This window comes from Amia ocellicauda, chromosome 1, assembly GCF_036373705.1.
Source record: "Amia ocellicauda isolate fAmiCal2 chromosome 1, fAmiCal2.hap1, whole genome shotgun sequence".
Taxonomy (NCBI): domain Eukaryota; kingdom Metazoa; phylum Chordata; class Actinopteri; order Amiiformes; family Amiidae; genus Amia; species Amia ocellicauda.
This window is the reverse complement of record NC_089850.1, coordinates 62,703,825-62,716,284: the sequence shown is the minus strand read 5'-3', so window position 1 is coordinate 62,716,284 and position 12,460 is coordinate 62,703,825. Positions and strand designations below refer to the sequence as shown.

At 51.6% G+C, this 12,460-nt stretch overlaps 1 protein-coding gene across 1 annotated transcript in view; it reads right to left on the bottom strand.

Annotated features, from left to right (window-relative positions):
* Window positions 1–5,491: 5,491 nt before the first annotated feature.
* The window catches only part of znf628 (zinc finger protein 628), a 9,927-nt gene continuing 2,958 nt past the window's right edge, over window positions 5,492–12,460 (bottom strand). Inside the window, exons 3-6 of the mRNA XM_066712430.1 lie at window positions 12,105–12,317; window positions 11,044–11,946; window positions 9,397–9,835; window positions 5,492–8,867 (exon numbers count right to left, since the gene is read on the bottom strand). Coding sequence (XP_066568527.1) covers window positions 5,572–8,867; window positions 9,397–9,835; window positions 11,044–11,946; window positions 12,105–12,317 — 4,851 coding nt within the window. The 3' untranslated portion in view covers window positions 5,492–5,571. The remainder of the gene's footprint in view (window positions 8,868–9,396; window positions 9,836–11,043; window positions 11,947–12,104; window positions 12,318–12,460) is intronic.

The window sequence follows — 12,460 nt, the reverse complement described above, 5'->3', positions numbered from 1 at the left end:
GGGATTCCTTTAAAAACACCTTTGACACCGTAATGAATGGATCAGTTGTATTAATCGCTCAGTTTTGTTAGGTTTTAAGGTTTGTATTTCTGCAGTCGGTAAAGCGTCTATATTTGGATTACCATTAACATATAGTTATAGAGATAACGAGGGATTACAAATATAATTAAAATATACGATTCTTCATGCAATTGATCACATAAAAATGTGCCTGTTTTAAACATTTTAATAGTTTTAAGATAGTTTAAAAGGGGAAGCTAAAAACCGTGCCATTTCAATATTTTTTAGATAATTTACAAGACATCGTGACATTTAATTTAAATCCAGGACGAATATTTCATGTTTGCGTGTATTTACAATGAGGGAAAAAAAGTATTTGACCCCCTGCTGATTTTGTACGTTTGCCCACTGACAAAGAAATGCTCAGTCTATAATTTTAATGGTAGGTGTATTTTAACAGTGAGAGACAGAATAACAACAAAAATATCCAGAAAAACGCATTTCAAAAAAGTTATGAATTGATTTGCATGTTAATGAGGGAAATAAGTATTTGACCCCTTCGGCTTAGTACTTGGTGGCAAAACCCTTGTTGGCAATCACAGAGGTCAGACGTTTCTTGTAGTTGGCCACCAGGTTTGCACACATCTCAGGAGGGATTTTGTCCCACTGCTCTTTGCAGATCCTCTCCAAGTCAATAAGGTTTCGAGGCTGACGTTTGGCAACTCGAACCTTCAGCTCCCTCCACAGATTTTCTATGTGATTAAGGTCTGGAGACTGGCTAGGCCACTCCAGGACCTTAATGTGCTTCTTCTTGAGCCACCCCTTTGTTGCCTTGGCTGTGTGTTTTGGGTCATTGTCATGCTGGAATACCCATCCACGACCCATTTTCAATGCCCTGGCTGAGGGAAGGAGGTTCTCACCCAAGATTTGACGGTACATGGCCCCGTCCATCGTCCCTTTGATGCGGTGCAGTTGTCCTGTCCCCTTAGCAGAAAAACACCCCCAAAACATAATGTTTCCACCTCCATGTTTGACAGTGGGGATGGTGTTCTTGGGGTCATTCCTCCTCCTCCAAACACGGCGAGTTGAGTTGATGCCAAAGAGCTCGATTTTGGTCTCATCTGACCACAACACTTTCACCCAGTTCTCCTCTGAATCATTCAGATGTTGGCAAACTTCAGACGGGCCTGTACATGTGCTTTCTTGAGCAGGGGGACCTTGCGGGCGCTGCAGGATTTCAGTCCTTCACGGCGTAGTGTGTTACCAATTGTTTTCTTGATGACTATGGTCCCAGCTGCCTTGAGATCATTAACAAGATCCTCCCGTGTAGTTCTGGGCTGATTCCTCACTGTTCTCATGATCATTGAAACTCCACGAGGTGAGATCTTGCATGGAGCCCCAGACCGAGGGAGACTGACAGTTATTTTGTGTTTCTTCCATTTCCGAATAATTGCACCAACTGTTGTCACCTTCTCACCCAGCTGCTTGGCGATGGTCTTGTAGCCCATTCCAGCCTTGTGTAGGTCTACAATCTTGTCCCTGACATCCTTGGACAGCTCTTTGGTCTTGGCCATGGTGGAGAGTTTGGAATCTGATTGATTGATTGCGTCTGTGGACAGGTGTCTTTTATACAGGTAAGAAGTGAGATCAGGAGAGTCCCTTTAAGAGAGTCTCCTAATCTCAGCTCGTTACCTGTATAAAAGACACCTGGGAGCCAGAAATCTTGCTGATTGATAGGGGATCAAATACTTATTTCCCTCATTAACATTCAAATCAATTTATAACTTTTTTGAAATGCGTTTTTCTGGATTTTTGTGTTGTTATTCTGTCTCTCACTGTTAAAATACACCTACCATTACAATTATAGACTGATCATTTCTTTGTCAGTGTGCAAACGTACAAAATCAGCAGGAGATCAAATACTTTTTTCCCTCACTGTATAATAAAAAGCAATGTATTTTATCAGGGCACATTGTATTGCAGTCCGATGCAGTCCTTTCTCCCACAGGATTGTTGCGATCTTTTCAAACACTCTTAAATGATTTTCTGTGCCAAGCAATTACTCATGTGTGTCACTTTTCCACCATGAAATAATAACTGCTCCAGATGAATTGCTTTCCCAAGGTAAACTCACACATAGTCCTTCTTGTGAAAAGTTTCTAGTGCATCTCTCGCATCGAGAGCGGCCGCCATCACTGTAGTTACAATGTCAGAGTACAGACGCGCTGCGTCAGGACATCACAGTACTGACCAGACCTGTGTGGGACTCAGACGATATGATATACAAAACTGCACTCCTGAAACCAGTCCAGCACAGGCGGAGGTGCAGCTGAGCCCTAGTGGAAACAGGGTATTAGTGATCCAAGGATCCTATCCAGTCTGTTTTTGAATGTTCCCAAATTGTCTCTTCAGCCACATCGCTGGGGAGTTTGTTCAGATTGTGACGCCTCTCTGTGTGAAGAAGTGTCTCCTGTTTTCTGTCTTGAATGCCTTGAAGCCCAATTTCCATTTGTGTCCCCGGGTGCGTGTGTCCCTGCTGATCTGGAAAAGCTCCTCTGGTTTGATGTGGTCAATGTATTTCATGATTTTGAAGACTTGGATCAAGTCCTCACGTAGTCTCCTCTGTTCCAGGGTGAAAAGGTTCAGTTCCTCAGTCTCTCAGTAGGACATTCCCTTCAGACCTGGAATAAGTCTGGTTGCTCTCCTCTGAACTGCCTCTAGAGCAGCGATATCTTTCTTGAAGTGTGGAGCCCAGAACTGCACACAGTATCCAGATGAGCTCTAACTAGTGCATTGTACAGTCTGAACATCACTGCCCTTGTTCTCAATTCTACACTTTTGACAATATACCCTAGCATTGTGTTTGCCTTTTTTATTGCTTCCCCACATTGTTTGGATGGAGAAAGTGAGGAGTCCACATAGACGCCTAGGTCTTTCTCATGCGTTACTTCATCTAGTTGTGTTCCTCCCATAGTGTCATTATAGTGGACATTTGTGTGACCTGCGTGTAATACCTTGCACTTGTCCACATTGAATTTCATCTGCCAGGTGTCGCCCACAACTGAATATTATCTGAGTCCCTTTGAATAGCCTGTGCTGCTGAGATTGTATCTGCTGAGCCGCCTATTTCAGTATCATCTGCAGGTTTGAAAAGCTTACTAACTATCCCAGAGTCCAGATCATTAATATAGATTAGAAAAAGCACAGGCCCTAGTACTGATCCCTGTGGAACTCCACTAACAACCTCACTCCAGTTAGAAGCAACTCCTCTAATCGACACCCTGTTTCCTAGACATCAACCAGTTCATAATCCATCTACTTACATTACCCTGAATGCCTACAGCTTCCAATTTGAGCATCAGTCTTTGGTGTGGAACCTTATCAAAAGCCCAGCCCTTTTAGTGATGCGGTAAGATTGTTGCAGTGGGGCGCAGGAGACCGGGGTTCAATTCCCCATCTTGCAGTGACCTGAAAACCCCCAAAGTGTTACAATATGCTTTCACCTGATCTACAGCTTCAGTTGCATGTTTAAAAAAATCTAATAAATTAGTAAGACAGGCCTCGTCTAAACCCATGTTGACTATCTCCAAGAATATGGTTTCATAAAGATGCTCCTCTATTTTCTGTTTAATCATTTTTTCCAACATTTTACAGGTGATGCAGGTGAGACTGATTGGTCTGTAATTTCCTGGCTCAGTTTTGTCCCCTTTCTTGTGGATTGGTTTGACATTTGCTGTCTTCCAGTCAGTGGGCACATTCCCTGTTCTAAGTGTCTTTTGGAATATTTGAGTCAGCGGCCTATAAATAATTTCCCTCATTTCTTTAAGTACTGTTGGAAACATCCCATCTGGCCCAGGTGATTTGTTTGTTTTTAATTCTGCTAATCCCTTTAGTACCTCCTCCTCATTTATCCTGATCTCTCTTAGGGTTTGACTGGACTGATTGTCAACCTGTGGCATGTCATGTCTTTTCTTTTGTAAAAAACTCTGTGAAATACTCATTGAGAACATTTGCCACATCTTGTTCATTTTCCAAGATACTTCCATTGTTGCCCTTTATCTGTTTCACTTCCTCCCTTATTGTCCTCTTGCTGTTGTAATATTGAAAAAGCTTTTTGCATTGGTTTTATTCCAAGAGCTGTTTCTTTCTATTTCCCTCTTTGCTTTCCTGATCCCTTTCTTAAGGTCTCTTTGCAGCTCAACTTATTCTCTGTATTTTGTTTAGTCTCCGTCCCTTTTGTATGCACTATACAACATTTTTTCTCTATATTTTTTTGCATACCTCTGTTAAACCATTTTGGCCAATGTATTTTGTTCCTCAATTTGCTAAGTTTTGGTACAAATTGCTCATGAGCCTCAAGTAGTATATTCTTAAAATATACCCATCCATTTTCAACTGACTCTGTATCCATTGTGCTCCAGTCTACCTCTTCTAAGTGCCGCCTCATACCTTCAAGGTTTGCTTTTCTGAATTTGTAGACCATCGTTTTAGACTTGGTCCTTGTTTTTTGAAAGAATGCCTCAACGCTAACCATGTTGTGATCACAATTTGCCATTGGTTCTCTAACTAGTGTCCCCCTGAATCTATCTTGGTCATTTGAAAAGATCAAGTCAATGCATGCTCTCTCCCTGGTTGGTTCCCTGACAAATTGAGTTAGAAAGCAGTCATTTACCATCTCAACCATTTCTATTTCTGCCTCTGTCGTCCCCACTGGGTTTTCCCAGTCTATGTTTGGGAAATTGAAATCCCCCATTATAACAGACACATCCTTGCTACATGCAGTCCTGATTACACTGTACAATGCAGCATCTTTCTGAATATCTGAGTTGGGTGGCCTGTAACACTCCTACCGCTAATCCTCCAGATCTCTTGTCCAAAAGTTTCACCCACAAAGATTCTGTTCCGTTACTGGGATCTAATTTGAGTTCTTCTGCCTCAATGTCATTTTTCACATATAATGCTACCCCACCCCCTCTTCGATTTTGCCTGTCTCTCCTAAACTGTGTGTATCATTTCAATTTGTATTCATCCCCATCATTTTCTGTAAGTCATGTTTCTGTCACTCCTACAACATTATAGTCACATGCCAGCACTGTGGCGTCCAAGTCTAACATCTTGTTCCTTATACTCCTGGCATTGAGGTACAAACACTTCAGGACTTTCCTACTAGCAGTTTCCCTTGGTTTTCTTTCCTTAGTGGAACATCTCCCATTGTCAGAGCTCCCTGCCCCCGTGGTCCCTAGTTTCCCCGTACTGTACTGTAGTTTAGTGATGTAGAGCCAGTGTAGAGTCAGTGGCATGTGCAGAACAAGCCTTGACATGGTCTCCAAGGAAGCCTGGGTCGGTCCAGGAATGCTCCCAAAAAACAAGCAAAAAAAAAAAAAAAAAAAAACACATGGGAGACCTTCAGGTTCAAACTGTGCTGGACAGAGTGATGCCCCGTGCTGGCACTGCCACGCCCACACCAGTGCACACAACAGCCTACAAGGCATCGTGGTTCATCGTTCTTTATTATCATGATTACAGGTATGACAGTTATTACCATTGTTACAGAGTCACTCAGCCCGTCAGTCAGTCGGCAGACTCTACACCACCTCCGTCTGAGCATCGAATGCTCGGAGTCCTGTTCGAAATTCCCAGATTCTCCTGCGGAATGCAGGGAGCAGCTTTCTCCAGAATCTGGGAACCAGTGTCCAGTGCGCTGCCACACTGCACCTGTGTGTCCAAGGGCACTTCCTGTTTTAGGTGAGCAGTTATCAATGCAACTTCCTGTTTTGGGTGGGCAGTGTTCAAGGAGGCTTCCTGTTTGGGGTTTGTAGTTTTAAAAGTCATCAAACTGTCCGACTCCTCCTCTCCATCCCTCACGCACTCTCTCTCCATCTCCATGGGAGGGGCAGGCAGGGGGTTAGGGCTAGGGTCAGAGGTCATGGGGTCAAGGTTAGGATAAACGGTAACCTGGGTGTCACTGCTGCTTACTGCCCCCCCCTCCTCTCTCTCCATCAGTTCTCTGTCCCCTTCTCCTGGACAAATCTGTGCCATCTCTCCCTCTATCCTCTCTCCCACCCCCTCTCCCTTTCCTTCAACCTCTCCCTCTCCTCTTCCCTCCATCTCTCCTCCAGGCTGCAATTCCTCCTCCTGGCTTCCAAGTGGCAAACTGACAGTCAGCTTGTTCTCTACCACACTGCTGGTGCTCACCTCAATTATAACAATCCCTTCTCCCCCTTCCAGGTGAAAAATGCCTTCCAAACCTGCACCCCCTTCTCTTACTTCCCTAGGAGGACCAGGGAAACCACCCCCCGCCCTCAAAACTGACTGCTCCCTCTCCCCTTCCCCATGCTCTGTTTCCTCCCCCTCTCCTTCCCTCTCTCCTCCAATCAAGGCGATCATTCTAACCCCTTCTGACACACCAGGACCTACTGCTTTGTTATCCCCCAGCTCGATTACCACCTCCTGCCCACCGAGGGGCACCATGCCCTGGGGGGCAGGGCAGGCGAGGCCCAGGCTGTGCGGGGGCTGTAGGCTTGAGTGCGGGAATGTGACCAGAGTGTCTCTCTCGCTCCCTCCCTCGCTCGCCTCTGGCCCTCCTCCCTTGCTCGCCCTACCGCCATCTCTCTGGAAATGGAGGACGAAGGCAGCTCCCTCGCTCTCTACCTTCGCTAGGCTGTGCATCTCCTCCCTCTCTCCCTCTCCTCCCTCTCTCCCTCCTACGTCCTCTCTCCCCCTCTCCCACTCCCTCAGTCCCTCAGTCAGGAGATTAAGAGACACCATCTCCCCTCTCTCTCCTCCTCCTTCTCCCTTCATCCCTCCCTCCTCCTCTCCTTCCCCAGCACCTTCTGTCTGGAAATGCAGAACAAAAGACTCCTCTTCCTCCCTCTCATTGGACACCCTTATCCCTCCACCTTCTCCCCTTCTGCCCTCCCCCTCTCCCTCCCTCTCAGTCTGAAAATGCAAGATATAAGCTTCCCTCTCGCCCTCCTCCTCTTCCCCTCTCCCCTCCCTTTCTCCCACCCTCCCTCCGCCTCCCTCGCGCCCTCCCTCGGTCTCAAAGTGCAGCACAAATGTCTCTCCCTGACCCCCTCCTTCACCCTCCTCACCCTCTCTGCCTCCCGCTCCTTCCCTCTCCCCTTCTTCCTGGAAATGCAACACAAATGACTCTTTCTCTCCATCTCTGCCCTGCTCCTCCTCCCCCTCCTCTCCCTCTCTCCTTTGCTCTGCCTGGATATGAAAAACAAACGCCTCCCCTCCCCCTCCTTCACTTCCTCTGTCTCCCCTCTCATCACTGACAATGTTAGGAAAGGCGCTTGTGTCACTACAGGGGAACAGACAGGAAGAAGAGGAGGAGGAAGAGTGAGGGATGACAGACACAGGAGGGGGAGGAAGAATGGAAGCAGAAGGTGGAGAGGAGAGGAAAGTGTCAGGAGGAAGAGCACGAGTGGACTGGGAAACTGCAGAGCTGTAGTGGATACCTGACACCGTACCAGGGGTGGTCATTTTGGATCTTTTGGCAGGCGGGCAAGAAGGGGAGGGAGCAGGGGAGGCAACTGGAGGGAGAGAAGAAGGAGGAGGAGCAGGAGGAGGAGGAAGATGAGGTTTAGGCGGAAGAGGTTCACCTCGGGACCGCCCCCCCGCTCTCCGGCCCCCGCCCCGCCCCCTGGGCCCCCTCCCTCTCCCCGTCACTGGCCCTGCACTGAGGCTGGTGTTCTTCAAGCTTGAAACTGCATTCATAGCAGTACCAGTACCAGACAACACAGGGGTCAGTACAATTCTAGTGGGCTGGTTCTGGAAACTCTGTAGACTTTGGACCTGGTTCTGCAGAACAGGGACTGACTGGACCAGGGAGATTTGAGCTTGAGGGGGAGGGGCCTGTAGCAGAGGGGCATCAGGCGAGGAGGCAGAGGAGGCGGGCACTAGGAGCAGGCTGGGGCCTCCCCCGTTGGCGGACTGGCACTGAACGAGAAAGTAGTTCTGCGGGGGAGGAGGCGGTGGGGGGGGAGGTGGAGGGGGCGGCGGCGCCGGGGTGGGCAGGGGCTGGGAGAGCGGGATGAGCTGCAGCCCGGAGGTGGTCTGGATCAGGAAGTAGTTCTGCGAGGTGTTGGGCGGGATCTCGAGGCTCTGGATGGGCTGGGGCGCCAGTAGGAGGGTGGGGCTCGGGGGCGGGGGCCGGACTGCCGAGGGGGGGGGGGCGGGGTCGGAGGGGGGGGGGCCGGGTCCGGATGTGGAGCGCACGCCGGAGCCCACCGCCCCGCCAGCGCTGTGGGTGCGCAGGTGCCGCTGCAGGTAGGAGGCCATGACGAAGCCCTTGCCGCAGAGGCCGCACAGGTGGTCCCGGCGCGTGGAGTGTGTGCGCAGGTGCAGCTGCAGGTTGGAGGAGTGCGTGAAGGTCTTCAGACACTCCCGGCACTGGTAGGGCCGCTCGCCCGAGTGCGTGCGCAGGTGCTGCCGCAGGTTGGACGTCTGGCTGAAGCTCTTGCCACACACGGGGCAGGCGTGGGGCCGCAGGCCGGAGTGCAGCTGCGAGTGCCGCCGCAGGCAGGACGAGTTCTTGAAGGCCTTGGGGCACAGCGGGCACTGGTAGGGCCGCTCGCCGGTGTGCTGCCGCAGGTGGTACTGGAAGTGCGAGCTCCACTTGAAGGACAGTGGGCAGTGTGGGCAGCGGTAGGCCCGCAGGCCCGTGTGCACGCGCTGGTGGATGGACAGCAGGGAGGAGCGCTTGAAGGCCTTGCCGCAGTCCAGGCATGGGTAGGGCCGCTCGCCCGTGTGGTCCCGCAGGTGGTAGCGTAGGCCCGACGAGCCCTTGAAGGACTTGGAGCACTCAGAGCAGCGGTAGGGCCGGTCTGAGGAGGAGGACGGGGAGGAGGGGGAGGCGGCTGGAGACGTGGAGGGGACAGAGAGGGAGAGACGAGGAGGTTGAGTGGTGTCCTGAGGTCGATGCATTGAGAGATGCACAGACCACCAGACTAACACAGACACACTGACTAACACACTGACACTGACAGACCAGCACCGACTGAATGACACACTGACAGACTGGACACACTGATAGACTAACACTGACTGACTGACTGACTGACTAACACCAAAGGAGCTTTTCCAGATCAGCAGGGACACACGCACCCGGGGACACAAATGGAAATTGGGCTTCAAGGCATTCAAGACAGAAAACAGGAGACACTTCTTCACACAGAGAGGCGTCACAATCTGAACAAACTCCCCAGCGATGTGGCTGAAGAGACAATTTGGGATCATTCAAAAACAGACTGGATAGGATCCTTGATCACTTAGTTATTAATGGACACCAAACGAGCACGATGAGAGGAGGCTATTCGCCCCGTTTGGACACTTTCTTATGTTCTAACACTGACTGACTGATTGATTCGCACACACTGACTCTCTTACCATGAGCGTTACTCCGTCCTGACCGCCGTTGTCCCTTGTTGCCTCTTCCTCCTCCTCCTCCTCCCCCTGCTTTCTCCCCTCCTCCTCCCCCCCCCTCGATTACTGTCTCCTCCTCAGTTGCCACGGCGATCAAACTGACGTGGATCTCAGCCCCGCCCACCTCCCCCGCCCCCTCCCCCTCCTCGCCCTCCTCGTCCCGCTCTCCCAGGGAGGCCAGCAGGGTGGGGGGGCAGATGATCTCTGCCTCGGCCTCGGCCAGCAGCCTCTGCTCGGGGGTGTGCGAGCGCTGGTGGGACAGCAGGGCGGACAACAGGGAGAACGACTGGTCGCAGGCCGAGCAGCTGAACCTCTGGACGGACTGGGAGGAGGAGGGGGAGGAGGAGGAGGGGGAGGAGGGAGAGGGCGAAGAGGAGGGCTGGGAGAGAGCGAGGGAGTGTGCCTGTGGGGGGAAAAGAGAGGGTTAGTGCAGTCTATACACACTGACTGCAAAACTAAAAAACACAACAAAACAAAATGCAAATCCAAACAACACAGACCTGCCGAATCAAAGTCAATTATAAAAACAGTTTCTTAGTACTTAGGAAACATTTTCCGTTTCCCTTATTGTCTCACAAGCAACAATGTTGTAAAATCCTCTAACAGTTTTAGACTTGTCAAAGTTATTACAAAAAAGTTTGTACCCCTGTACCAGAAAGGATGGCTCCATGAGAGACAATGTCATAACTTAGCCCATTATTTGGGCTTAGCCCACTTCATCTCTAAGTCTGCGCTTTCAAACGCATCCTAGGTCAGGTGACGGTGGAATGAAGCCGGTTCCAAGGAGCCGTGTGCGGCCAATCCGAACTACAACCTTTCACGTGACAAAGGTCAGACAAAAGTGCGATGCAAGCTCTGGGCTTCCTCCAAAACCGCATACTACACACTAAAGTTACACTCAGGTATGTACTGCGGAAGCAAGTACTTTAAGATTGTAGATTAACAGAACTCATGAATTTGGACGCACTAATTATGTTATGAAATCGCACTTCAAGTGTTGAACTTTCCTTTCGCGGTTTAATGATGACTTTCTATTTATTTAGACTCGCATAAAGCAATCTTAACAGAGCTAGCTTACCTGTAGTTTTTCTACTTACACTTGAAAACGGAGTTGTCCGCCAATTTCTCAGACATGGAATGAACACGACAGACATTTTGCCACAATTGCCATAAGGGATTGAAAAGTGTCCAGGGCTCCCATACTTCTTTTTCGAAACTGAAGAAGTATCCATCCGGGTACTTTTCGCATACTATTATACTCACACTATGTATTTGAACGTACCGCTAATGGCGGCGTACTGTTTTGACATACTATTTAGTACGCTAGTATGCGGTTTTGGGCACAGCCCTGGTCTCTACATTCAAGTGAAACTGCAGTGAGGCGGCTCTGTAGAAGCCGGTGCGCAGGTGGCCATTTACAGAACAGATCCACAGTGCACTCCTCCGCCATGTGACGTGGCTCCCTCTCAGACTGGAGAACAGCTGGGCGATGCAGCAACCGAGAGCTACGGGTCACTGCTTTCCAACTATGCATGGAGCGGCAATCGTTCATTTTAACTGAATGAATACGAGTGGGATGTGCAGAGTGAACGCTCTCCCTCCCCCTCTCACCTGCGTCATGTGTCGACTCAGCCCCGCCAGGGTCTTGAAGCTCTTGCTGCAACAGGGGCAGCTGTGGGGGGGTAGGGCGGCTGGGGGGGGAGCAGGGGGCGGCGGAGGGGCCGGTGCCGTGGGGGGGGTCTGCACCCGGAGCTGCAGCTGGGCCTGGGAGCCAAAATTCTGCAGGAAGCTCTGAAACTGGGGAGGGGGAGGGGAGAGCTGGAGAGACCCGGCCCCCTCGCCCTCCCCCGCCTCCAGCGCCCCCGCCCCGCCCCCGACTGTCGTTTCCACCACCTCCTCGAACGCCTCCAGCAGAGGCACGTGGGGGGCAGCCACCACCAGCCCCACCTCCCCCTCCTCCTCACCTGCTGCCACTCTTTCTCCCCCTCCCCCCTCCAGCTCCTGGAAGTGTTCGAACTGGTGGCAATGCAGCTCCTGCTCGGAGCCGAAGCTCTGCACACAGTTCCCACAGCTGTACAGCACGGCGGGGGCGGAGGGGGAGGGGGGCGGTGGCACGGGAGGGGGGCGCAGGGTGGTGGCGGAGGCCGGGGAGGGAGGGAGGAGAGAGGGGGCTGGAGGAGGGGCAGGAGGAGCAGGAGGAGGTAGGGAGAGAGAGAGGAGTGTGTGCTGGGACCCTAGAGCTGTCCCGTTAGAGGAGAGGACAATCTCCACCCCACCCCCTCCCCCTCCCCCTCCCCCTCCTTCTAAACAGCTGTACTTCTCCCCTCCTCCTCCTCCTCCTCCTCCTCCCCCGGGCCCTGCCCCCTCCCGGGCATGCTGGGCGCGGTGCAGCTGTAGGTTGGAGGAGTGTGTGAAGGCACGGCCGCAGTCGGGGCAGCGATAGGGCCGCTCGCCCGTGTGGACCCGGCTGTGCTGCCGCAGGTTAGTGGATTGAGTGAAGCTCTTCCCACACACCTGAGGGAGAGAGGGGGAGGAGACAGTCAGCCAGGGGGAGAAGGACGACTGTGAGTCAGTGTGTCAGTGAGTCAGTCAGTGTGTCAGTGAGTCAGTCAGTGGGAAATGAAAGACTGTGTCAGCCAGTCTGGTCAGTTGACTGCCCCGCACTCTCTCACCTGGCAGGTGTAGGGCTTGAGGCCCAAGTGGACGTTCTTGTGCCGCCGCAGGCTGGACGAGTTCTTGAAGGCCTTGGGGCAGAGGTCGCACTGGTAGGGCCGCTCACCCGTGTGCTGCCGCAGGTGGTACTGGTGGTGCGAGCTCCACTTGAAGGACAGCGGGCAGTAGGGGCAGCGGAAGGTGCGCAGGCCGGTGTGGACGCTGCGGTGGACCTGGGGACGGAGGAATGTGAGAGGCAGACAACAGACTGTGATCCAGCACCTGCAGCAGGGAGGGCCACTCGAAGGCCTTGTCGCAGTAGGGCCACTCCCCGGAGGGACACCCTAACTCACGCTGGCACTCACGCACGCATACG